Below are 27,846 nucleotides of genomic sequence, written 5' to 3' on the forward strand. Positions count from 1 at the left end.
ATCCATGTGGATTTTAACAGACGCAGTGACTTTATCTCCAAACAAGGGGGCATACATGGATGTGTTCAATTTATTGTATTCAAGATAGAAAATGACCTGAATACAGTCCTTCAGTGTCTCATAATTCACGCCTTCATATTTCGAGTCTGTGCTCTTCTCTTCAGGCAACGTGCTGACAAAAGTGGTTTCTCTTTCTGTGACACTCAGCAGACACCAGTGATCTGGTCAATATAATCTTACACCATCCAGCCATGCACCGACGCACAAGCTGCTTTTCAGCTGGGTGCATAGCCATCCCCAAATATCACAGATGACATTTAATAGCATAGAATACTTTATGAGGGTCTGGATCTGTCTTTAGGGTTTATATGGCTTTGACTTCACAGAAACACCTCAGTCTCAGTGCTTCTTTTGACTTTTTTCATCCTCTTTGCTGACACTCCCAGTGATAGACGGTGCAGAGAGGTCAACATACAGGTTCCCTAACTGATGATCAATCAGTATCAGTATCAGTTAGTCCATTTATTTTTATGCCTTCGTGCCGGTGACAGCCGTGGCCTTGAGGGAATTTCTTAAAATTTGGCACAGACGATCACATGGACTCGAAGATGAACTGATTTTTGGTGGTCAGACGTCAAAAATTTCCCACAAATGTCTCATAAGATAAAACGAAGAAGTGATGATCCAAAAGGTCAAAGGTCAACTTCACTGTGACATCATAATGTTTTGCAAAAACACTTTTGTGGCCTGTCTGGCTTCTGTTGCTTGCATCTTGCTTGCTTGCCTGCCTGCATGCTGTTTGTGAGCTGTGTGGCTCCTTTCAGAGGGGATTTTCGATTGACCACTTCTGATGTTTTTGCTGTAAAATGGCAAGAATTTGGACACGGACATGTCACTGTTCTCTGTCTTTTTCTCCTCTTTTCAATCCTTTTTTTCTGCTTTGCAGACTACAGCAAATCGTCCAGTCACAAAGTTAGTTCTTTGAAGCATGTCGGGTTATGAGTGTCTGCCTGCCTTTTAACTCATCCTCCTCTTTCTGTACCTGTGTGTGTCTACTTTATCATGGCATCCGCATGCATTTGTTTAGGATTTTACTGCAGGACATGATTCTTGACACTAATGTTTTATAGTTCAATTAGCTTTATTTCATGTTGATATCATGCAGTGCAGCATGCAGCCATTTTGAATGAACATTTGTATGTGATATAATATGCTGACACTGCAGTATATTTTTACCTCAACTGTAAATCACAAATATTGATATTGACCTGCACACACATGCGCAAACACACTATATTGTCAGACCCTTCCAGTATAACTGAGTGTGTGTGACGAGGCTCACATAGAGCTGTCAACACTCCCACACCCACATAGCTGTTGCTGTGACAAGAATGTGTTGAGAGACACTCATAAATCAGTCTATTCAGTGCGCTAGGTGAGTGCGCTGGTGGGTGTGTTTATTTATAGGTGATTTATTGACAGCAGTGCCTGAAAAGTCTTCAATGAACCTCTGTGTGTGTATTTGACCAAGGAGTTGATTTATTGACAGCCAATTAGTAACAGCCTGTCAGCACTCTGCTGCACAGGAAGACAGCAGATGCACACACGTGTATTGTTCATGCATTCACACAGAAGACATGTTAAATCAGGATTTTGCTGCATGCTCATCATGCAAAAGTGCATGTTTTTCAGACCATTTGAAAAAAAATCTTCCATAATAGTCTCTATATTTTCATTTTCCAAACTGTCCAAATTATGAATGAATATACAGTATTTTGAAGTAATCTAGAGTCAACAGCACCACCATGTGGTTGAAAATAGAACTGACTTATACGTCTTCTATGTACTGTATGTATGTATGTATGTATGTATGTATGTATGTATGTATGTATGTATGTATGTGTTTTGCATGCATTGGGAGTTGTGATGCATACATTTTTTCTTTCATCCATCTGAATTTGGTTTCTGCATGTTAACATTTCCAATTATTACTTGATATAATTCAGTTAACTCTTCAAACTTGTATTTCTTCCTCTTCTTCTGCTTTACCTTCCTTTTAGTGGACCTCAAAACATTATGAAGTAAGTCATTTCAATGGCTCTTTATGACTGTTATGAATGTTGCTGTTTTAGTTTTTCCTGCCTATATTTAGTGTATTTCTGTTTTCTTCTGTCCTTTTCTTCCCCCTCTGTTTTTGGTTTTCAAGAAAACCCCCACCACCAAGGTATCAGATTGGTCTAGACACTAGATGCATTTAACAAATTGTGGTGTGACAAGTGTGCCACTTTTCCATCTAATGCGACCTAAACATCAAACAGTTTAACACCACTCCTCTAACTCACTTATTGCGTGTTAAATAAATTCAAACATGTACTTTATATTAATCGAAAATCCTTGATTGAAATTAACCTCCTAAACAGACTAAACATGGCTTTGTCTGACAACACACTCTGATGAACAGAGCAATTTACAACAGTAAGAGGTCAATGAGTATAAAATGTTTTATAGGATCCTGCAAAATTAAAAGTTCTGCATTTCAGTTTAATATGTTCTAATAGCTCCAAGGAAATGACATCAGTCTTCATCTCTGTTACTTTGATCAATTACGACATGAAGCATGTAAAATTAAAAGTATACTTGCTGATGTCATCCATCCTGTCCTTCCAGAGTTCCCAGGAAACACGTTGTGGACACAGACATCCACTTTTACCATGTGCCCACTCACGCTGATGCCAGCAGGAAGCGCATAACGGAGGACACAGAGGACTGGCGCCCGCGCACTGGCACCACCCAGTCCAGATCTTTCAGGATTCTGGCTCAGATCACCGGCACCGAGAACGGTGAGTTACTGACTGAAGTGCACACAGTGACGATGTTTGCACAGTCATCACTCAGACTGTTGTCTGCACATCAGAGTGCAGGGCAGCCTCCACACAAAGACCAAACAAGCACAGCAAAACCATAATGCTTACTCTGTGCTGTGTCATTCATTTCTAAATCAAAGGTTCAGTAAAGCACTGTTTAATTTTTAAACAATGTAAAAGGTAAAGATCACATTGTTTTCTTTAATGGACTCATTGCCATTTTTATTCCTTCCTTTGCAGTTCAAGAAGAGGAAGCTGACACAGCCAAGAAGACTAAGTAAGTGCCTGACACTGAAAATGCTGGTGTGGTTTTAATCACCATAGACTGCCTATCATCAGTTTTGTTTGAATGAATAAGTGCATTGTGTGGAGTAACAGTACAATGTCGTACATAAAATATAATCTTTAACCCACTCAATTGGTTGCCTCTAATACATTATGGCTGCATTTATGGAGCAACAGAAAATCTGACTTCAGATATCTGTGGCACAGTTCTGGCAATTGCATTGATGCTGTGTGGGCTCTTCCTGTCTAGACAGAAGAGAGAGGACCATGTTTGAGCCATTAAATCAAAAGCCAGACCTCTGTGCACCATACAGAACATCCATTGTTAGAAGCTCCAACATTCAGAAAGCAGCTTCAGTGAAGTTCCTCTGTCAGATTGCTGAGAGTTGGTTTTAAATGCTGTCATGTCGATAGCTGAAAGTGTTTTCCCCTTGTGCTTGCCAGTCAAAGTGTAGCTTTATGTGATGGGTTGTGTGCTCCTAATAGTTGTGGATGTGACAGCCTTGTAGTGCTGCATGATGTGTGATGAACCTGTGATTGTTTCGCTGACAATCATGGCCGAACTGTGCCGTTGTTCTCACTGTGATGTCATCCACTGGCTGTCTGTTGCTCTTGGTGGTTTGTGGCGATACATGTGATCACCGTGTGTCTGTGATCACTTGTGTTAACATGCAGACACCCCTGCTGTCTGTGGTCGTTGGTGTGTGGCTTTGTGGTTGAATTAATTCATCATTTCAGTTCACACTGACCATGATTCAGAGGCTGCATTTTGACCTCATCGAGATGGAGTATCTCTACAGATAACCCCTCTGGTTTACATTCTCTGTCTCTCTGTATTGATTTCTGTCATTTTCTATTCTGACGATGACAGCAAAACGGCTCATCTCCACCCCATCAAAGTGCTCTGTGTTTCATCGGCTTCTTGTCTGAACAGTTGTTAGTGTATCATCAAGCTTCCCTCGTGGCATGGCTCACAGTGCGTCTCATTGCAGATGGCTGGGTGACTTTTCCTTAATCCTTCTTTTCTGTCTGTCTTTTGGTGTGTTTTTTCTCTTCTTCTCCTCCCTTCCTGTGACGGCAGAGTGAACAAGACCACCACTCGGTTGGTGATTGGCCCTAAGTACAACGAGCTGAGAGACTGGCACCACGGAGTGTCCGCTCGCACCCTCAATGTCCAGTAGACTGTGTGTGCGTGTGTGTGCGTCTTGTGTGTGTACCTGTCTACTTGTGAATGTGTGCATCAGTTTGACTTCTGTAGGTGGTTGTTTATGAATTTGCCTGTTGAAGGTTTATGGACTGATGGGAATAAAGGAAAAAAGCAAAGAATGCTTGAGTGAGAGCTTGCAAAGGAAGAGTTGGAGTCTCTCTGTGTCTGTAGGTGTGTGTGTGTGTGTGTGTGTGTGTGTGTGTGTCTGTTTCTCTATGTGCCTGCATTGCGCTGGCCTCATTCAGACCTTTAATTAAGTGTTGCTTACGTGCTCAGCTACTCAACAGATTCCAATTCTAAAACTATACTGTAGATAAACACTCATTTTTCACAGCATGTGTCCTCTTTCACCTCATTATACGTGAATTTGGGTTTTAGTTAAAGCATTTTTATGCTCCTTCATGTACACACAGAAATGATTTCATGAAAAGGAGATATCCTCAGTTCTAAACACTAAAACATGAAACTGGATGGTTAGAATAAAGCCAAAAAACTACAGAAAAGTGTTCAATGTGTTACCAGCTGAGCCCCTGTGTGGTTTTGTTTGGCATGATTTTTGGAGTGAAAAAGATGGAGGGCAGGTAATGCAGAGTTTTTATTAAAAGTCTAAAATCCTTAGAGATCTAATCAGGTAGTCTGAAAATTTTCAAAGCACATACAGTACATATACTGACTTTACAAACTCTATACCGTATATGCAGAAAGTCCCACAATAATGAGAAAAGGCGAGCAGCTGTGGTGGCCCGCTGAGAGCTGTGCAGACAACATTTCATGAATCATTCAGTCTGTGTTCGTTCTTAACATGATGATACACAGAAATGTAAATTTAGAACCCTGCATCCTGTTCAGCAATACAAAACACATTAAAAAAAACACTCTTAACAAATGCACTGCATTACTACACTGTTGTTTCACCTTCACTGTCTGCTGTAATGTAGATGGTGGCAAAATGGTGTGTTCATACCAAAACCGAAAATACCAAATCTGGCCTTGCTTTGCGTGAGAGTGTCACCCAATGCATTAGACAGTTATGTATGTCCCTTCATATTATTTGGACTGTTTCATAACTATATGTTAAGGAAGACAAACCTATTTAAAAAGCTTTAAAGGCTTGTTTACATGTGTTGTATCTGCTAGCACTGGAACTATTTTGTAAACACACTGTCTTGAGATATGGTGGCATCTGAAAAATGGGAAGAGATTCCAACTTGTCATGCATCTATGTAAGTTTATACTAACCAATAGCTAATATGCTACACTATGCAGCTGGGACGTAAACGTCCAGGTTGGTGCTGTCAGACATTTGAATGGTATAAGGTCTATGCAAGTAAAGAAGGCTGTTCAGCGAGCAGGTTGTTTAGCTTTGATGGTGTGTGAAGTGACTGTATAAAAGCTACAAATGGCTTGCAATGCAAAGGTGTTTCTGGAAGCCCTATGTAAAATATTTCTCCCGTGCCTTCACGTTTATTTCATCCCCATGTTTACTTACTGCAGATTAAGTTAACTCTGATACTAGTTTCTTCTTTGTAGACTGTAATAGTTGCATTCTGAAAATTCTGAAAATAGCAGCACATCTCAGGCTGAAATTTCTGAGTTTTGAGTTTGAAAAACTATTACTCATATTGTAGCTAATAAAGTGATTACATTTTTTCTTGTTTCCTTCTCTCTCTCTGTCTCTGGTGTCCCCTTTGTGTCCTTCCTTCCTCCCCTTCATCCTCGGCTTTCCTCTTCTAGTTGTCTCACTGAGTCTGAGACAAACAGTGGGGAGGTCAGGTATAAATCATCATCTAATCTTGTGCCACCTTTTTTTTTTTAACCTCTTCACGTGTCATGTTAATAATCCCATGACACAGTAGTCACTTTTAATTACAGTCACAGAAAGGCTTTCAGTTTAATCACAGGAATTAACAGATCCACTGCGAGTCTGCTGTGTACAGAAATGAAAGCAAGTGTTCAGTTACTTAAAGTTTAATGCACCGGGATTTTGAAAGCTGTAACACATCTACTGATTTTTTCACTCTAACAAACTTCATATTCAATCTCAATTGTTATCCAAAATGCACCAAACCTCGATACTATGAACTAAATGCTTTTATGCTCTACTATCTGCCAGCGACAGATCTCCAACGTATCGATCTTCTGACCAAGTAGGGGTTTCACTCTCAGCCTTCAGTGATGCAGAATCTGGTCAAAAGTTCACACATCAACCACAGCCACAGATGGCAGGCTCATCAGCCAATCAGCAACGGCCAGAGGAGGACGCTGCCATGCCCAGAAATGTCCTTATTTCTAAACCCGGCAACCTCTTTAAAGCTCAACATCAAGAGACCAATGTATCGTCCACAGCGCCCCTCCACTTAGTTGCCTTCCCATTGCCATATTCAAGTTCTGTGGACATGTTCTGTCAAATGCTCCCAAACCATTTGTCTAACATGAACTATCCATTAACACCAATGCTGGTCCCTTTAACGTGCACTGGTTCAAACCCAAGTCAAATACCATCATCTCACACCCAAAGGCCAAATGACGCTCCTCCTGATGCAGCACTTTGGCCGTCCAGCATCCCACCTTTTCTTGGACCAAGTTCTGCTTGTAGCCACACTCCAGCTTCGTGTTTACCTGTTTTTAGTTTATTACCTACTCAAGGACTCTACTTATCACATGGTAGTGACTCTTCATTTGTTCAAAACAAAGCACCAGAGGCCTCCTCTGATACCGCCCTTGTCCATAGACCAGTTGCTTCAGATATTTCAGTGGCAGAGCCACCAAGCTTTCAGCTGCCCACAACTGAAAGGTACACTGACCTCTGGATGTTTTTTGAAGTTTACTGTATGATAAGTCTAAAAAAGGTTTTTAACTACAGTCAAAATGATCATTTCCTTTACATTTTTGCCTTGGCTTAGCAATTCCCTTAAAACACCACTAGAGGACAGCACACCACTAGAGTCCAGCGGTCGTTTGACTGATCATGATGCTGATGACCACAAATTATACAGCCAAGCTACAGAGTCATTGAAGGCAGCGCAGACTCGGCTTGACCTTTCTCCTCAACACAGGTGCTGCACAGCAATTCTAATACTTGATGGACATGAAGTAAACTATTCAGTGACAGCTCATTAAATTGCTTCAACTATCTGTCCAATCTGTCCTGTCTCTATGTCCTCTTTCTGTCCTCTCAGTTTCCCAGTCCAAGTCAATACTCATCCATCTCATATATCAGCACGTCATCATGTACTGGCTACCAAACCTGTCAGGTACAGTGTTAGAAGAAGTTTTACTCAGCGACTACAAATTCACCTCTAGTAGCAGGAACAATACCAAGCTGCCATACTACCTGAAACATCCTGTATGATATATTGGTGTTGTGTATAATGTGTATTTGTAAACAGGAGGGAGCTCCTGTCAAGTCCTCTGGACTTCCTGCCCAGAGCAGCTCCCTGTCCCCCTCCTCTCACCCCCAGTGCCCCCAGACAGCCCACACAACACACACACACTGAGCACCGTAGTCCAGGGCAGGCTAGGTAAACAAAATGTGCCTCTGTGTGTGTGTGTGTGCCTGTGTGTGTGTGTGTGTGTGTGTGTGTGTGTGTGTGTGTGTGTGTGTGCATCATTCTGAAAGCATCCTTTAGCTCTCTCCGCTTTTTATAATGTCTCACAATTGGCATCCTGATTGCATCATGATATCCCTTCCATCTACGCCTCCTCTCCTCACTGCACCATCATCTTGTCAGAACAACTTATCAGAGCGGTCCCCCTGAGAAGGCAGTGTCTCAATCCTTATTGGACGCCCTGCTCATCACTCCAATCGCTCAAGCTCCACCACTGCGCTTGAGGAAGAAGAAGAAGCGCCGTAGCATCAGTGAGCTGCACCTGCCCAAGAACAAGAGGTAGACAGGGCAGACCTGGACAAAGCTACGTTTGACTGCATAAGTGAAAATGGTCTCGACTGCCTTAGAATTGCTGTTCTATTATAGGTTGAAAAGGAAGAGTCATAGATTTAACTACTCTACAAAACAGTTTTGTCCAGGTCTGAGTCCAGGAATCATCTGCTCCACGAATAATTTGATATAACATGTAGAGACTCACTCACTGAGTATTTGTCATGTGATGCATGCAGCTCATCAACTAATGGCTTGACAGCACAAGCAAACTAGCAAACCTACAAGGAAGGCAAGTTTTAACTAATATTGTTTTTTTGAAAAAAAAAAACAAAACTCAAGTGTACCTATTTTTAACACAGCGGCCCTCGAGTCCACTGGACATGCCACTCATGCCAGTTAAAAGCCTGTGTTTGGTCAGACCATACCAGCACCAAAAGGCACAATCCATATGTCTCCGAGGAGACAACTCACACCAGCTATGACATTCTGTGGCCACTGTGAAAGAACTTGGCAGCACCTCACAGAGATCAGTCATTGCCTAGTGGACACAACTGTACACTCTTAAACCGTGAAGTATGAACAGTGTGTGTGTGTGTGTGTGTGTGTGTGTGTGTGTGTGTGTGTGTGTGTGTGTGTGAAAGAGAGAGTTTGAGTGGGCATCTGTATGGATGGATATCTTTGTCATTGTGCGTGCATGCATGCATGCGTGTGTGTGTGTGTGTGTGTGTGTGTGTGTGTGTGTGTGTGTGTGTGTGTGTGTGTGTGTGTGTGTGTGTGAATGCACATGCATGGATGGTATAGTGTGGTTGGATTGAATCACAGAGCTGAATTATAGACCATCTGTTGTGTGGTGCAGAGAGCTGCTGGACAGCAGTCAGCTATGTTAATGGACCATTTGTTAAATGTTCAAATGAAACCAACACATTTATGAGATGCATAATACAAGTTCTCGTTGGAGCTACAGTACACAAGGGGTTACTTTACATATGCTAACAGTTGGGGGACTGAAATTTGCCCTTTTTTTTCTCATTATCGCTTAATACCAGAGAACAAGAAGTCTCATAATGAGGTGGCATACAGTGCTGAAAATAGATAAGATAAACACAGGGACAACAGCGGAGATGCACAGCAAGGCCACTCACAGGGGAGCGAAACATATGTGTAAATGTCAAGGTCGCACTGTAGCAAAAAGAGAGAGAACAAGGAAGAGAAAGATGGATAAAAAGGAAATAAACGTATTCCTCTCTCTCTCCTTCCTGCCTTCTATCCCTCTTTAATTATCCCTCCAGTTAACGAGGTTCAAATATGGCCCAGTACATCCAGATGGTCAGCACTCTACCCGGCCAGTATCGAATCAAAACAGCGGGGCCTCCATTAATCAACCAATCGCAGTCTTGCAGAATACAATTAAGTTACCATGTAATTGGCCTGATTGGTGGAGAATATTAATGAACTGTGCTGTAATTGTCTCTAATGAATGACAGACTGGAGAGCATCTTATTTCCTGCTCTACTTGTCACCTGTTGTTAGCCAATTACCATGGCTAATGTGAATGAATGTTTTTAGCTTGTTCACCCAGCTAATGTGAATAGATGGCCCTATAGCCTTTAATCTGACACAGCATAATATCGTAATAGCTTGATGAGGATGAGGTCTTTCCTGCTCTTTACAAGAGAAGCCTGCTTGATAAGTCAACACCAGGTAATACTCTTGTTTCCCTTTCAGTGTAGAAGAAGTGGTTAATTAAGCCAAACGCTTACCTATTTGAGGGCTGTCTTTCTATCTTTACAGGGTCTTAACCTGATTAAAGGTACAAGAAATCAAGAGTTTCAGCTCTGTTTATTTTTCCTGACTTATTTCTTCCAAATATTGGACACCTTGACATCTTCAGGCCTCTGAAACTGAACTCTAAAGACTGAAAACAAACAATGTGTGGGGCATCCTGGTGACATCCTGACCATGTAATCACAATGTCCACAGGGACCTTTGGTGCATGCGATCCCTCCTTTCCTTGTATTTCCTGTCTAATGTCCACTATCAATAATAGCCTCCAAAAGTTGTTCATTGGTTTAACTGTTCACCAGTAATGTCCACAGTAGAGCCATGAGGAATTGCAAGTACTGATTTGCTTGTGGGGCCACAAGCTAAAAACACTGAGAACCACTCAGCTGTTGCATGTAGGTTCAGAATACAGAGGAGGATAAAATCAAAGGATTCACAAAGAGAGCTGGAGAGTCAGCAGTGACTTTGAAGTTAATCCCACCTGATTAATTATAAGAATCAGATTTTTGGGTACACTTACATTCATAAACAGTCCTAATTATAGCAGAATTGGAGCAAATTAAAGTACAAATAATGCGTTACAGACCTACAAGCAGGGGTGGACGTGCTGTTGGTTTATGCAAAATTGTTTGCAAAGTTAAAATCGGGTCAAAATAAAATTTCAGCTGATTTGCACTGTCAGTACAGTTTTGTGTATAGATGTAAGAAGTTAGAGCGCACCATCTCCACCGGCTCCTCTGTCAGACACATGAGGTCCAAAATGATAAGCAGATAATGAGAATGAAGAGAAATGTCCTGCAGTCAGTCTCTTTCCTATAGAGAGTACTTAGACCAGGACTGAAGCTGGAATCAGTGCTAACACAACAGTCCACTGGGGGCTTTTATCACAATCCTTGTCATGGCGCTGTAGCTTGTGTGCTTATTGTTTAAGGGTGTGTATATTAATCTGATGCCCTCTCTAACCACTTAGTTTCAGAGTGTTTTTTTCTTTGTTTGACGGTAACAGTACTAAATGTTACATGTAAATGCCATCAGCCGTCTAATCGACTGTCTGTCACTTTGTGTTTGTGTATTCCTTTCAAAGCCTTATTTCTGTGATATTTTCTTCTCACACCAAAGGGTGTCTTGGCATCAGTCTGCCACAGAGGAAGGAGACCCTCTCTTCTCCTCTCCCGTCAATGCTGTCTATGTCTTTAGGTAAATCCGACATCTTCCCTCCTTTCCTTTCTTTGTGAGTTGTACATTTGACCACAGTTGTGTAGTTAAGCACCCATTCAGAATGTTTGGATCAGTGATTTTAGAGGACAGTCCTGCATAGTAAACCAAGTGGATGTAGAGACCATTTGATGTTCTGGATGTCCCAAGTGTTCAAATGAAGTGCGTGTACCAGGACAAACATCGCAGCAGAGGCTCACAGAGCGTCTCCTGAGGTGAACCAGCACACTCACAAATCCAGCATTCCTCCTCTCTGTGTCTATCTGCCTGTCAGCTCACCTCTCACAGACTCTGACTCTATCTCTGTCACTTCTTCTCATTCGCTGTTTCTTTCTCACTGACATAAAACATGCAGGCACAACTCTTTGTAACTATGACTGCAGTTGCCATAACACTTGTCTCCCATGAGTCCCCTAACGGCCAGGCACAAGGGGAAGACAGCAGTGATCCAACTGTTGGCATTGGCTGCAACTATGCATTATGGGTGTAATACGTCTGGGGAGAGATTGTTGGCCCACCCAAGCTCCTCAGCTGGCGCTGATGAACACACACACACACGCAATCATGTTTCCATCATTTTTGGGGACTTTAGACTTACATTCATTTCTTTCTGCTTGCCTTACCCCAACCGTTACCTGAACCTTAAACCGAGCCCTCTATGAGGAAGGCAGGTCCCCATAATGTGACCGTATAAACATTTATGTCCCAACAACATGAGTGATACATGTCCACACACACACACACACACACACGCACACACAACTTTACTCATAGAAAGGCCCGTGGAGAGCAGTGGCGGGTTTGAGGCCCCGGGGCCACATATGATTGAAGAGGTGAGACAATTTGCTCCCTTGCACCACGATCATCTCTCAGCAAGACAGAATAACAAAAATTGAGTTTCATAGTCCATCTCTGTGTTCTTTAAACACAAGAACACAACAAATAGACAGCATTTTGCATCACAAGGGACTATTTTGCTCATGTTTTGTCCTGCAAGAGAACGTTTTGACCCGAGAGAGAATGTGTGAGAATGTATTGTCCTCAGAAAAATGAGCTCTCTTTGTACTCAAATCAATGCCACGGATATTACATGTTTGCATTTCTTTAGAGACAAAATGTGCCACAGCACCATTCACTGACTATTAACCGAACACCTTTGATAGCACAAAACTAAGCTCAATTTATCCATTTCGCCCAGGGAGCTGAGAAATACCCCCGGTCCTGTGAGGTCATTTTCTCTATTTCGTCACTTGAATTAGTGTTCTGGCGTCTTTGATGTGATCGTCACTAAATTTCACTGCAGAGTCTCTTAAAGTTACTCAGCCTTTGACCCAAACGTGATATTTAGTTTTACTTCTTGGGGCCCATGAAAATGGACTGCCAATGTTGCCATGGGGACACATTCAGTTTGTCTCTTCACAACCTCAATGAAGCGTACAAATGCATACGCTGTGCGCTTAGAGGAGACGTCTGAAATATCAGGAGAGGTGGCAACAATGCTTACTATTATACAGTTGTGCATATAGTTGTTGTGGCCCATGATGTGGTCAAACCCTATACTCTACCATGAGAACTCGTCTCCCCTCCATTATTAGTCCTGCTAATCTGGCATCTGTCTGCAGTACATCTGGAATGGGCACTTCTACTCATTACGCCATGCTATATTTCACTCCACTGGAGTCAATTACTCTCTGTTAAGTCATTTGAACTGATATTCTGGCATTGGTTTTGAATGGGTGTGCCGTATTATTAGTCCTGTGCAAACCTACTCGCCTCCTATCCATCATCGGGCCTCTGGCCTGGTCTCTGTTCGGCTGAGAAAGTGGCACATGGGCAACATTTTTGTGCGTGTGCTGTAGTCACAACTAGAAAGTACACCGTGAAGTTAAGTACAGCACTGATTTGGCTGTAGCTGCATGCTGTGTTTTGGTTGGTACCATATTTGTCTCTGCTCTGTCAGCAGGTAGGTGGTCTGGAATCTGTCTCACTGTATTTTGACAGGAACTTGAAAAATTAGACTGTGCTCGCATTTTTTTTCCTGTCGTTCTACTTCACTTTTTTTCTAGTGCCTTTGAGTACGGTGGGCTCTCGAAGATATTTTGCTGGGGATGACACCTTTGTAAATAACAAGGAAACCAACACACATACTATACAGTGCAGGCACAATCAGAAGCAGGCACATTCTGCTGCTGTGTGATCCATCACTCTGAACGAGTATACTTTGCAATTTAAGCAGTACAAATTCAGTTTCTTTAACGTTTAATATGCAGGAACAATGGTTTGTGGTGTCTTTTAGTTGAATGCATTTAATTAAAAAACGTTAATTGATTTACATTTTGTCTCTCTGCACAGTGAAGAGGGAGAGGAGCCAGAACTCAACAGCCATGAGTCTGCAGTTGTCAAGACTATGATCAAAGGACCTGCTGCAACCCAGGGTAAGCGCTGTGGGAGTCCTGCCCACTTGTGATAGCAACACATCTTAAATGGTTTTTCATTTACTTTTTCACGCAATCACAATGAACACTGGTTGCTGTTACTTTTCCACCCTGTATAAAATTTTATTTATGGACCTGGGACCAAGCCACAATTGGCATGTCTCCTATTAACAGACTGAAATAACATTTCCACCTCTGTGCACACATATTGAAGAATGCGGTATATATACATAATACATGGGTTTCTGTGACTGAAATACATTTTTAAAGGTTATTGTTTGGCATTTTATACCTTTATAATAATGACAGGTAGAGGCAGGCAGGAAATGGGGAGAGAGAGAGAGAGAGGGTTCAATATGCAACAAAGGTCGCCAAATGGAATCAAACCAGCGACTGTTGTGACCATGTGGCATGCGCTGTAATCATTCGGCTACCGAGGCGCTCCTCAAAATGCATTTTTGTTCATTGAGCCAATCGCTGCATAAAATCTGTGGAATACTACATTACTGCCTCAATCCGCTGCCAAATCCAACAAAAGGATGTCTGTTTGCCTGTGTGTGAGTTGATTTTACTGTAGGCAGGTTGTGGGATTTTTTTCATTGAATTAACAAGCGGAGTAATCAGACTGAGGTGCCTGAACTGTTTTCTTAGCATAAGTCACGGCAAGCACATGCATACCCAAAATGTGCCCTGAAAAGATTCCTAAAAATAAACTCTCACTTAGGAAGTGAACTAAATAAAGAATGTATTGATTGATTACTACAGTTCCTACAGTTAAAGTGTTATTTTTCTCATACAAAAAAACATTTGGTTCCAAATCCTGCCATAATGTAAAAATGATCTACTGCTGTTGGACTGAATATGGTTGCTGCCGGTTAGCGAGAGGAAAGAGGCTCATTTTCCATAGTTGAAGCGTGACATATGTTGTGAAATAGGTCATTGCAGACTTTCTTTTTCTTTTCTCGTCTTTTTCCTCTGTGGAAGTCCCATTAAGCAGGCGAGAGGGCCCTGCTCTGCCTGTGGCGCCTTGCTCAGTCACACGTGCAGCAGTTCTACTCTTTTTAGAAAGATAATATTTACTGATGGGGCCTGTCGGGAGTTGTGAATAAAGTTTTAAAGGTAAGCCGCAGAGCTGCAGTATAATGCCTGTACTCCATTTGCACTCAACGCACAGATTCTGAGAATGTTTTCCTGTGCATTTTATCATACATATCCTGAAAATAGTACATATAAGTAAATACATTTCTGCCTATTTGTCTGTTTATTTGTGAATATTTATGTATAAAATAACAAGCCGGTGCTTCAACTATGCTTCAACTTTTACCCCTTCCACTCTATGAGCACAAGTCCTCCCCTCTCCCCCTTTTCTCTTCCTGATATAACTGCCACTCAGCAGAAATCATAAATGTAGTCACTTACCTGGGGACCCAGGCTCATGAAAATATACTACCAACCGTATATAGCACCGTAGCAGCAGTAAGCCACTGACCCAGTTTGTATCCTGAGCTGCAGTTAAGGAACACAGGCCTTCAGCCACTGCCTTACAGAAAATGCTCATTGTAAAACAAATTGGCATGGTGTTAAAACACACACACACACACACACACACACACACACACACACACACACTAATGCTGTTACCTGCATCTTTCACTTTCCTGCTCCCCCTCATTCCTGAAGCAACTTCACCTTCAATATACTTTATGAAGTGCATGCTGGCGTGATAAATGGCAGCTTCACTAACAGGTTGAAATGTCAAACTGTGTAAAATCATTTGACCCAAAACTGTCTTTTCCTTATATTTAACCAATGACTCCCACTTTTTTTGCAGGACATTTAGTTTTAAGCGGTCATGCAGTGAGGAAACATTCATATCTCTGGCATCTTAAAACTGGGTTTTAACTGCCATCCTGTCAAAATCAATCTTCAGCTTGAATCGTATATTATCAGTACTTTTATAGTATCAGTGTATCAAATGACAACAATGAGTGAAAACAATGTGACAATGTGAAAAGGGCCTCTCATAGTGAACCTACAGATGATTAATACCTGAATCTCCTGTAGTTGACTCTTAGAGCTCATTGTTTAGCTCTTTGGCTCCCAAACTTTACTATATTGGTTCACTCTCACTGCACTCATATCGCTATTTTGGGCTGCAGCAGACCGTTATTGTCAGTGAAAAACACCAAAAACCCACTGTACACTGCCTGCTCAGGTAGACAAAGTTAGCAACTACCTTTTGAACACAGCGGAGAATTTAGTTATACACACACCACCATGCACACACACAGAAAAAAACCACATTTCTGTCCACCGTGTGGAGAACAAAGGCCAAGCTACATGTTTAGCCAGGTGTCTGGGTTTAGTTGTGGGAATGTCTTGGGGTGTGTGTGTGTGTGTGTGTGTGTGTGTGTGTGTGTGTTTGTGAATGTATGTGTGTTTGGTCATGTGTATGCATGCACATACGCACATGTGCCATAGGAATGTGTCAAAGGTGAAGTAAAAGATTCTGTCCAGATTGATGTGGTGAATCCATGGTTGTGACAGCAGCAGTCAGCCAGCTGCATGCGCCGCCATGACACCTGCTGGGTGTACATAAAAAGAGGGTAAAGGTCAAATAACTTCCACACCTGGGAAGAAAAATACAGAAGCACACACGCACACACACACACACACACACACACACACACGCAGGCATGCACACACGCATTCTATGTGATGCCATAAGTGCTCACCTTTTTTTTTCCATCTGTTTCTGTTCATCTGTATGTTTCTTAATACAGCCTTGCATCTCTCTTCCATCTCCTGCAGGCCACGTCCCACGGACTGGTTTGATCACCCCATCGTTTGGTATGAAGGGGAATGGAAGTACCAGTGTCCCGAGGGGTCCTGTCCCAGCTCGACCTGCACCTCAGCCCCACCCTAAAGATGAGGACACCCTGGTCCAGATGGCAGAACACATCCCTGCTGGGACCCGTACACCCATGTGTGGCCACTGCAACATGGTCATCAGGTTGGGGACAAATACTGTAGCTAATAAGGTCATTTATCAAATTAATTATCAGAGAAGAAGTATCTGGGTAGCTTTCTGCAGTATGGAGAAATTATGAATGAAAGATCTCCTTCCTCTGTCAACCAGAAGGACAGAGGTCCTTGTGACTATTTATGGTTGGAATTGTGAAAGAAAACAGGGGACATGCAGGTGTTTACTTCTATCATATGATGCTTATATCCTGTTTGTACATGGATAGAAAAAGGCAATCTCTTCAACCTAGCTGCACAGACATCCATTTATGCTCAAGCACATTAACATGGGAGAGGAAAATATGTAGACTTCTCAATTATTCAGTGTCCCAGTAAGGCACTTAAAATAATTGACTTGAAACCATCTCGAGTAAATAATCTGTGTATGAAACTGTAGAACTGCAGAGATCTGACTGGAGTGTAGATAAGGGCAGGGGGAATTAAGTTGCACCTGCAGTGGATCAAACTGTGGCGTGACGTTGCACTTGCCCGTGCACACACACTGACACGCGATGGGCTGACTCTGGATTATCCTGTCGGTCAGTTACTGAGAATGGAGAATATGATTTGTCAACAGAGACAGCCTCACACCAAGCAGCTTGATGAAGACTCTGAATTATGTTTGGAGTCCTTCACTGACCCGTGTGTCTGTGCACAGATACACATTGAACTGTATAATGCTTGTAAAAGTGCATACATGAGCACATCACTATGCCTTCTCTTCCTCTTCCTCCCTCCTGCCTTCCTCTCTTCTCGTCCGGCAGCTGACCGACCTAACCCAAGCGTTATCTCCCAACTTGTGTCACCTTACATTGCATGTCACTAAGGATAAGGTAGCTCACATGCTAATGGCTGCCAAGCATGGGCCACTACCAGAATAGGCTCAGATAAGCACAGCTATTGTGTGGAGTAAATTAGTCTCTGTTGTTTTCCCACTTTACCTAATCATCAGAGTGGACAGTGCCAAGCTGCTGTCTGAGTGGAAGCAGAGGATGCTGGTCACAGTAGACCTTTAGTGGCACACTGGAGGTGCTATCTTGTTTCTTTACTGACCTGAATGAAATGCTGCGAAGATGAACCAATTAGCTGAAATTTAAGTTGTATGAAACCACCACACACAGGCATGTTCATATACTTGATTTATTAATAGACATAATTATCAAATCATTCTTAACATTATCATCAATGTACTGCTCATTCTAAATATATCATATCAGAATGAACTTGATCAAATTAAGTGACTGAAGTGAGGAAGAAAGGAGAAGAACAAAAAAACTAATTTCTGAGATATTTTGTAGTTTCAGGTAAAGCTGATTTCCACTCATTCTTTTGTCTCTGCTTGTCTTTTCCTTTTTCAGAGGGCCGTTTCTGGTAGCAATGGGGAAGTCGTGGCATAAGGAGGAATTTAACTGTGCCCACTGCCACACATCCCTGGCAGATACTGGCTTTGTGGAAGAACAAGGATCCGTCTACTGTGAACACTGCTATGAAGAGTTCTTCGCTCCAACTTGCAGCCGCTGCCAGACCAAGATACTGGGGGTGAGTCAGTGTCAAGAGAAATGGATCAGGTGTGTGTGTGTGTGTGTGTGTGTGTGTGTGTGTGTGTGTGTGTGTGCAACAGAGTGTGCTGTAATTAACAGCCAAGATTCATTAACTTTGAGCATTTTCTGCGATGCAAAACATCATGAAGGTGACAGCTAAACTTGCATTACAGTGCAGAAACAAAAAAAAAAAGCCTCGATATCAGCCTGTTTATCTGAAGAGCTTAAGTTAGTACCATTCGTTTACTCTACAGCTGGCCTTGACATTGTGTGTAGCTGTTACTCGCAAACTCGACCACCTGCTGTTTTGGGACCAAAAGCAACCGTCCTCCTCTGTGTGCCATTCACTATAAACCTGTCAGACATACCAACATCTGACCATATACCAACGTCATCATACCAACGTTTTACAGTTTTTATGTTCTTCTGTTTTTTCCCCCTTTTTCTATAGTATGCCACATTGCCTACATGTTAGTCTCTATTAAAGAGTGGCTTCCAGCAACTAGACTGACCCTGTGTCAGTGTATTTGTTAGTCTTCACTGCTCTGTACTTTTCCACTTTGGGTTGAGGGGTGTGAAGTGGGCATTTGGATCCATGAAGGGGTTTGATAACCAACACTGCATGAATACATGCAACAGCTCCCAAATATGAGATATTTTACTTTAAATGTCAAAGATACAGAAAAGCTGCTGTTGATGATTTCAATTAAAACATCCTGCTTCTCAGTGAGAGTTAGCGTAGAGGTCAACCCAACATGTAAGTTTATCATTCAACTGATGTATGTGTGTACAACAAGGTTTCATTACAATGGGATCTGTTTCTCTTCATACCTGCTTCTGTACCTCCCTTCTTGCCTCAGACTCCCTTAACCTGGAAATTATCTCTCAACATGCACCACTTTTGCAGTGTAGCACTATGTTTTTTTGCTTTTAGAGTCTAACAGCTGTCAAGCCTGGATAAATATCAGAGCAAACTCAGATTATCCGAATGACTTCTAAAACATTTGCTGCATTTCAGCCATGCAGCGCCTCCAACCCTAAACATGCAGGATAAATGCAAAGAGGGCCAATACAGGAAAGCTAAAGGCTGAGAGAGTTTCTGCAGTGACCTCAACTGAAACTCAGGAATGCAGTATGTATTCGGATGTTAGGAGAATTAGGCTTAGAGGCCTCGAGGCTGCAGGTGTAGCATGAACCCGGAGTGTCAAAAGCTGAGATGTTTGCTCTCAGAACAGCTTTGACATTCATCCCTCACGTGTTCTAACCTCTTTTGCCTCAATCCCTTTCAACCCTCCATTTCTCACACATCTTCAACCAGCTTACGGCTTCTTATTAACCTGTTTTCTCACTACTTCTCCTCTAATCCTTCGTTTTACTCCGGCCCACCAACCTTCCATTGATTCCCTGTCCTGTCTTGTTCTCACAGTTTAAGGGTGGGAAAGAAAGCATTTTGTCTATTTTAAGCTGGGTCATGTGGCCCCACAAGAAAAAGAAAAAAGGTAATATTTAAATGTGACATGAGAAAAGGACGGACTGTAGGAACGACTGTGCATTCTTAACACATGTAAAACAGACACATTTATCCATTCAAATGGGGACTGATAGTAGAAATTGATGATTTCTGTTGATAAATTACAGTGGTGTTACAAATAATTACCCAATAAGCAAGCTAACATAGTAGCGTACCTCTAAAAGTCACTGTATCCACGTTCCAGTCATTGTGACCGACACACACACACACACACAGAGACCAGTGCTCCTAATAAACCATACAATGCCTCCAGCTAACCACACTGTCTGCACTTTCCCCTAGGAGGTGATAAATGCCCTCAAACAGACGTGGCATGTCTACTGCTTTCAGTGCGCTTGCTGCCAGCAGCCAATCAGAAACAACACCTTCCACCTGGAGGATGGAGAACCGTACTGCGAACAAGGTGAGTGATGGTGGCTCTGAACAACGCACTGACTGGACAAGCTGCTGATGAATGATGTCTCAGCTCTCTGTTATGAGCTGACTTTTGCTGATGGGCTACAACAGTAATGTATCTAATGCTGCTTTGTCTGTCAAAAGACTTCTACAGTTTGTTTGGGACCAGCTGCCATGGCTGCGAGTTCCCCATCGAGGCTGGAGATAAGTTCCTGGACGCACTTGGTTACACCTGGCATGACACCTGCTTTGTCTGTGCGGTGAGTGAGGACTTTCCAGTATTCACAGTTGTCTTTGAACTGTGAAGGCAAAACGGGGCTTCTATATGAAACAGAAACCAGCATGCAAACTCCACACAGAAAGGACCAGAGGATGGAGTTAAACTGGGTCAGTGCTGATGTGCCGTCACAATAGTGTTTCCAGCAACGTATTTTACGCACATTTTGAAGTATGGCGTTAGAAATGGTTGATGGAAATTGCAAAATTTGGGGAAAAAAATTATATAAATAAAATAAATATCCTGAATTTTGCAGAAAACTTATTTATGTTTTTACCGAATAATTTCCTGTTCTGTAGTGAATATTTAACTTACATGACTAATAAACTGTTTCTGCTCCGGGAGAAGAATACCAGCTTACATGGAAGAATAATCACAACTTGTTCAATAGAAAAACAAGACCTCTCCATTTTTCTCTCATTGAAGGCTGAGGCAATTGGTTTTGTTTCTTCTTTTTCATCTTCATTTTACTGAGCATTACCTTCCGGCATCTTTATAATAGATTAGTGAGGAGTTTGAAAGTATTTCTGACAACTTAACTTATGCAACCGTTTTGTGTTCCTGTGTATCTTTGGCATTTTTCCTCAGGTGTGCTGCACCGCTCTGGAAGGCCAGACCTTCTTCTCCAAGAAAGACAAACCTCTTTGCAAGAAACATGCTCACACACTGAAGATATGAATTTTGGACTCTCCTCACAATTTTCTAGCCATATATTGTATCTCGGTTGGTGGTGTGGGAAAGCCTCTTCATAGCAGTTAGGTCATACAACAATAAGACTCAAGCAATACAAGCGTAGCAGTGGCTCACACAGGTCAGGATAAGGGAAATACACTCTAGTTCCAGACCTGTTGTAAAACATATTCTACTTCTGTTATAATATTTCTACCATAAGCAGCAAAACAGCTTGCAGTAAAGGATCACTATTGTCAGTTTTTACTTGTTTTTTTTTTCCAAAAAAAAAAAAAAAAATACTCAGAAGCAGATCTATTTCAACTGATTTTCATCTGAAGTTGATTTGCTAATGCATCCAAAAGTAGAACAGTGCCAAATGGTGCAGCCTATGCCTACAACGACTACAAATCACCTTCATCAGCCTTTTAATAATAGATTTTGTGATCCTAGTCTTTATTTCTTACAGAGTTTAATCTTGAGTTTCTCAGAAGCGTGACAGTCAGATCGTCACACTGCCTATTGTAAGTCAGTGTACCTGAACCTGTAAAATCACACAACAGTTGTAATTAGACCATACCAGAAATATATATTCATACTCATACTATATGATTCAAGGCAGGAGGATATTAGCCACTTATTTTCTGAGCAGGTGTTTTTGTTAGTGTTCATGTTTGTGTAGCTGTAATCAAATTTAACAACTTGATCAGCAGCTATTAAGACAAGTTCAAGAGAATATTAGCCATTCAATTTCCTGTGTCAAACTTTTTTGTATTTGGTTGTTCCTTGCTGTACAAATATGGCACAACCATATTTGAAGTGTGAGAGTCTGCATCAAAATGTTTGTAGCACTAGTTGTTTTAATACAGATGAGCTGGATGTCTGCAGTGGTGGTGAAAGCTGTTGCCTTTGATCAATGCTTAGAACTATTTGAACTTTTTCTGTATGTTTTACATGAATTCTATGTATTTTATATTATATTCGTCTTGTGAAACTGGTACCATTGAAAACATTGTTATCAGTTTCCAAATAAAAGGTCACATTTAGTAATATGTATTTGAAACAGTGAGGCACTAGTGATCTTGAATTTATGGAGGACAGAATTCACCCTAAATATAACTTAAATAAATAAAAACATACACAAAACAAAAATGTATATTATGTATATTTATGTCATGGGAGGATGCAGCGATGGGGCCACAGGGGCACTGGCCCCAGCTGAAATCTCATTGCCCCCTGAAGTGCCCCTGTCCTGTCACTCATCGTCTTCTTGTAGCTATAGTGATGCTACATTTATGTCACGGAATTATGGAAAAGATTTATGGGCGGGAAACAGTATTTCCAATGTGGCATGAACGTGACATGAGACTGCACTGACAGCTGAAGGAAACAGCGGCGCACGGCATTTCGTCCTCCACAGAAGCTTCAGGGTAAGTTATGTTTCCCCATATTAGTTTGCATTGAAAGCGTGTTTACTTGCTGCTGTCACAGTATTCAGGTTTGTGGAACATTAGGCAGCAGCAAGCTATTACATCACCAGCTAGTTTAAAAACAAAACCCGCCCACGGGCCGTCAGAGCAAATTGTTCATTATTTTTCTTCCCGTCTGTTGACACAAATGCTGCGTTTATGTTTATACTCATATTATACATCGTTAGAAAGCTAAAAATGGATTGATGCAAACCATTTCAAGATACAATCACAACAGTAGGCACAATAAACACCAACAGCAACACAAACATATGAAAATTGTTAAGAGTCTTTATTTTCCCTGTTTTTGTGAAGTACACAGTGTGCTTCAGCAAGGCTCAATTTCTGTGTCTTCGTTTAAAATAGAGCCACCGCCAAAGAAGGAACTACTGGTGAAATGTACATCTGCATGAGTGTCATATGGTTACATGTTACTTATATATATATAGTATTTCATAGCAAATATTTTCTGGTTGATTCAGTCTTCCTTGTGCTTCATAAAAGTGAGTAGCTCTTTCTGGCCTGGCCTGCATCAAAATAAGGTAAAATGTGGATACTATAATCTTTGTGTAGTTATCTGTATAGTTTATTTTGTTTATAGAAGGGAGAAATGTCTTATGTGACAATATGTATTTAACTGTTTGGGTAACTGGGTTTTTGCTTTTCAGGGAGCAGCACAAACAATGAATGGGGAGCAGTTTCTTCTATGGTTTCATTATCTCACTTGACTGTCCACCAGCCATCCCAACATGTTGATTTGATGATATTTACTTTTACATTTACCAGAACAAACAGAGACAAAACCCGCCATTTTCACATAATTATCATAAAATACAGCTTGGTTATTATTATATGGGTCAAAATGGAGGGAGTACAGTGTACAGTGGTAAACAAACATTGTAAAAAATGCTTAATTCTCACCGACAAAATTACGATTGGACTCATTAAAACTAATCTGATTTGTCCAATAAATGATGTGCTTTTGAATCCCCAAGAGAAAGAGCTTGTGTTTCTTCATGTTTGCTTTCTTTTCTGTCACTGTGATGCTATCTTAGCATGCTTAACTTCCTGTATTATTGCTTCAGAAGCCACATGGCCATACAGACGAGCCTGACATAAGCAGTGTGAAATGCAGATTTCAATGCATGTCTCCACCATGCTGAGAAAGGTCAAAGGCGCCACAGATAGAGAGAAACAGAGGTGAAGTGGATACTGTGAGAAAGCAGGACATGGTTCAGTGACATGGTTGAATGATGGTACGAATCTGTGAAAACCATAAAGTCAAACATTTTCTCTTTTCATCAGTGAGGCGAGATCATTCAGCGTTTCCACATCTTCCACAAATCACTGTTTTCCTGCATTAACATAAACTGTTTTAGACACAAAGAAACAAACTAACATACTGTAGATGAAGCAAAGCACTGTGCAGTAGACTGAGTATTATCCACATATTTTTTATCATAGACAAATTAGCAAAACAAATGCACACCAACATCAACTCCTACAGACCAGTGGGGATTTGTCCAATTTTGAAAATAGAGCAGAAAAGGTTGCCAGATCTTATGAAATCTTTCAGCTGATCCAAAAGTAGAATTAGCTGTTTGAGTTTGAGGCATGCCATCACAACCTCCAGCTGGTGTTCATGAGATGGTGCTACAGTTAACCTGGACCCTAAGGTCGCCCTGGTTCTGTCAAGATAACACCAATTATTGTGTAAGAAAAAGCTCTGGGACAAACAAAAATGTTTACATCTACAGCTGATTTCATTTTTTATTTTTCATCTTTTTTATTGTCTATTAGTTCTTTTTTCTACCTCTCTAAAGTCTTATCTTAAGCTGAAGTTAGCCGCTGACCTTATTTGAGGCATCTAACCAAAATCTATTAAAACAACCCCACCAACTTTGAAACAAGGGAACCAGAAGTTCAGTAAACTCATATCCGGGTGTTACGACTCATTCCTGCAGTGTTATATAGTGCACGATAGTTTACACATCTGATTCAGAACTGATGGCGCCAACTTCTTGCTTAAGTATCACGACTTCAACGCTTCTTTCATGTCAAAATGGAGTGGAAAGTCAGGAAATGTGCTTTTATTTCCATTTTTTTTTTCTGTCAATGTAGCCACATTCTTCATTTCGGGGAGACACTTTGAGTGGTAGCCTGTTTGACTTCATGTCCAGCTTTTTCTTTGACATCCAGGTTACCTGTGAATTTATTATTAGTAGTAAACAGGAGTTTTTAGCTGTTTATTATTTATTAGATACCAGTAGGAGAGTGGCTTGTGGAATGCATTTGCAGCATAGCTTCACTCATTCACTTCTCTCCGGCTAATGCACTCCTTTCTCACCATGGCATTAATCACCCCTCATACAGCTGAGTGCATTTTAGAGAAGCAGAGGTTCATGTGTGAGAGTCCAGTGTGACCCTGCGCGTGTGTGTGTGTGAGAGAGAGAGAGAGGGAGAGGGAGAGAGAGAGAGAGAGAGAGAGAGAGAGAGAGAGGGAGCAAGAAAAGCCACAACTCTGGCCTGGAACAGACCGACTCGCATCTGTTCCCGGAGTACTGAGCGCGACGACTTTTCCTCCTCATCGAAACAACAAAACAGGACTTTCAGAGAGGTGAGTGGACGTGAGGTGGAGGCGCGTGACGCTAACAAACCGTTTGCGTGCTTCCATTGTCGCCTCGGACAGCTTAACAGGCGTCGTTGCTCGTTTTTCTTCGCTGGGTGTTGACAGTCTGCACGTGCGATTCGTTTGTTAATTGGAGATTGCGCGAGACTCAAGCTCGAGCGTCATTTTGGAGATCAGAGTTGAAGTTGAAGGAGTTGGAATAGTTTGCGCGTAGTCAGTGGGTGAAATTAACCGAGTACGTTTACTTTAGTAGACTCTACTTTAGTACCATTCTGAGGTACTTGTACTTTCCAATTTATGCTACTTTATATCCCACTTCTACGCCACTATACTTAAGAAGCAAATAGTGTACTTTTTACTTCACTACATTGACTTAACTGCTAAAGTTACTTTGATTTCACATTGTGAAATCTAATAATAATAAATTACAGACTTGATAAATATAAAAAGTGTGTGTACACATTATCTTGTGTGCATAAGATAAAAATAGCTTTCAGGCCCTTGAAGGCACCATAATTTAACACTACAAAATGGTGGTTTTGCATAATGAGCACTTTTTATACCTTCAGTCCATTTTGCTGGTGATAATGCACACCTGGTATCATTACTCAAAGAATCTGAGTACTTCTTCCTCCACTGCCCATATCTTTATCAGCTATGTTCAGCCCACATTAATCTCAACCGGCCTCATGTTTGTCTGTAGGTGTCACTCAACTTGTGTTGTTTCTAAAGAAGAACAGTTCAGCCAATGACTGCTTGCTGGCCCATTTTAAACACTCTTAGCCTACTCAAGTTGTTTTAACAGTCAAGAAAGTATACGAAGAGTACAGTGAAATACACTCATTATCCTGGGAGCACATAATCTGTCATTAGCCCACGGCTGTGTAAACAATTCAAATTTACAGACATTGTAAAACTTAATGAGATTATATGCATTTGGAAAAACGTCCAAAATGTTAGCATTACTCTTAATGAGATTTGCTCTCATTAAGTGTTACTGTGCGGGGGCCATGATGTCTAATTCTTAGTATTTACATAAGTAGTAGGTATTACACGTAATGAGTGACAACATCATCGTAACAGCTGGATGTTTTACTCAGTTATAGGTGTGAGAGCACAGAGAAATGAGAAAAAGCCTCCACAGCAGATGCCATTTCGACAAGTTCCTGCAACTTTCAGTTTGATGCAGCTGTTTTGCATTAGCAGTTTTTTAGGGAAACTGAAATCTAGTTCCTTGATGTTTTTTTTTTTTTTTTCAAATGTCAAATGATTTTTTATGAATTATCTATAAATAGTACCACTGACTCGTATTATCCTGCATTCATGGAAGACATGCAGTCACTTTACTGTTAGGCCACTGTCAGATAAAAGTTGAGAGCCCTCTGTCTGTCTGGGTTCTTTGAATTTGGGAGGGTCTACATATTGTAGTAGCAATGACCTACCTTAAATTTCTGAGACCCGGTGAAGTGAGCCTCCTACTTCAAGGGCTCAAGAAAGAAAGAAAGAAAATGAACCTCAACACAGCCTCCAGCACTGAATAACCTACAGCCCAGTATTCCCAATACACCCCACATATACACACACACAAGCATGCACACAGTATTCAACTCTCCCTCCGAGTCCAGTAACCAAGTCCAGGTGTTTGTCAGTGTGGGTTATGACAAGAGTGTATCTGTATGTGTGCACACGAGCACGCATGTGTAAATGTATATCCAGATGGCATAACACTGTGGCTCCAAATCTTACCTCACCTCATCTGAGGGGTCTGGGGGCAGTAACACAAGGGACCCGTGCAGGAAAACACTCAGCAAATATGAATGAGAGAAGCAGAGTCCAGATGTGTGTGTGTGTGTGTGTGTGTGTGTGTGTGTGTGTGTGTGTGTGTGTGTGTGTGTGTGTGCGTGTGTGTGTGTGTGTGCGTGCATGTGCGTGTGCCCGCGCACTGTTTCCCTTGTTTGTCAATCTTGTAAGTGCGTGCAGTTGCTGAGGCTTCACTGGGAACAGCAATCTGATTCAGGTCAGGAACACAACACGCAAATCTTAGCAACATTCTCAATTGGCTGTGTAATTGAGTTTCACGTAGCAGCTGTAAACAAAAACGTCCCTGGTTTTCTTGTGTGTGTGTGTGTGTGTGTGTGTGTGTGTGTGTGTGTGTCTGAAAGAGAGAGAACGGTTGAGACACTTAACAGTTTCAGACATCTTGTGATGTGTGACAGGGTGTCTGACACTGCTGGAAATTCAGATCTCACCGATGGAGCTTAGCTCACATGCCAAGAATAGCAAATTTGCTAAAACAAACTCAATTTCTGTCTGTCTGGAGGAAAGATGAGTGGAGCACAAAGAGGCGACGACAGACAAAGAATATAGTCAAAGGGCACATTTACATGCACAATGGCCCCGTGGATCCATATTCACTGTATATCAAATGCCATGTAAAGTCTGACAGATGTATTTGGAGCATGGTCAAGGTCAAAATGAGAAAAGAAGTAGTTAACATACCCACATTTCTACAGAATCTGACATATTTCCATATATGTGCACCTCAGTCTTATTCAGTGTAGTTTTTTAAAAATGTGAAGCTGTCAGCGAGTTCACAGGAGACGATAAATTGGATATAACAACATGGTTAGTTGAAAGAAAT

At 41.5% G+C, this 27,846-nt stretch overlaps 1 protein-coding gene across 1 annotated transcript in view; it reads left to right on the top strand.

Annotated features, from left to right (window-relative positions):
• The window catches only part of pdlim5a (PDZ and LIM domain 5a), a 58,407-nt gene extending 36,170 nt beyond the window's left edge, over window positions 1-22,237 (top strand). The window contains exons 6-13 of the mRNA XM_076729767.1: window positions 2,668-2,840; window positions 3,105-3,141; window positions 13,587-13,669; window positions 16,481-16,682; window positions 18,052-18,232; window positions 20,048-20,168; window positions 20,306-20,421; window positions 21,027-22,237. Of these exons, the coding sequence (XP_076585882.1) occupies window positions 2,668-2,840; window positions 3,105-3,141; window positions 13,587-13,669; window positions 16,481-16,682; window positions 18,052-18,232; window positions 20,048-20,168; window positions 20,306-20,421; window positions 21,027-21,116 (1,003 nt within the window). The 3' untranslated portion in view covers window positions 21,117-22,237. The remainder of the gene's footprint in view (window positions 1-2,667; window positions 2,841-3,104; window positions 3,142-13,586; window positions 13,670-16,480; window positions 16,683-18,051; window positions 18,233-20,047; window positions 20,169-20,305; window positions 20,422-21,026) is intronic.
• Window positions 22,238-27,846: the final 5,609 nt, after the last annotated feature.

Source organism: Chaetodon auriga, chromosome 5 (genome assembly GCF_051107435.1).
Source record: "Chaetodon auriga isolate fChaAug3 chromosome 5, fChaAug3.hap1, whole genome shotgun sequence".
NCBI lineage: Eukaryota > Metazoa > Chordata > Actinopteri > Chaetodontiformes > Chaetodontidae > Chaetodon > Chaetodon auriga.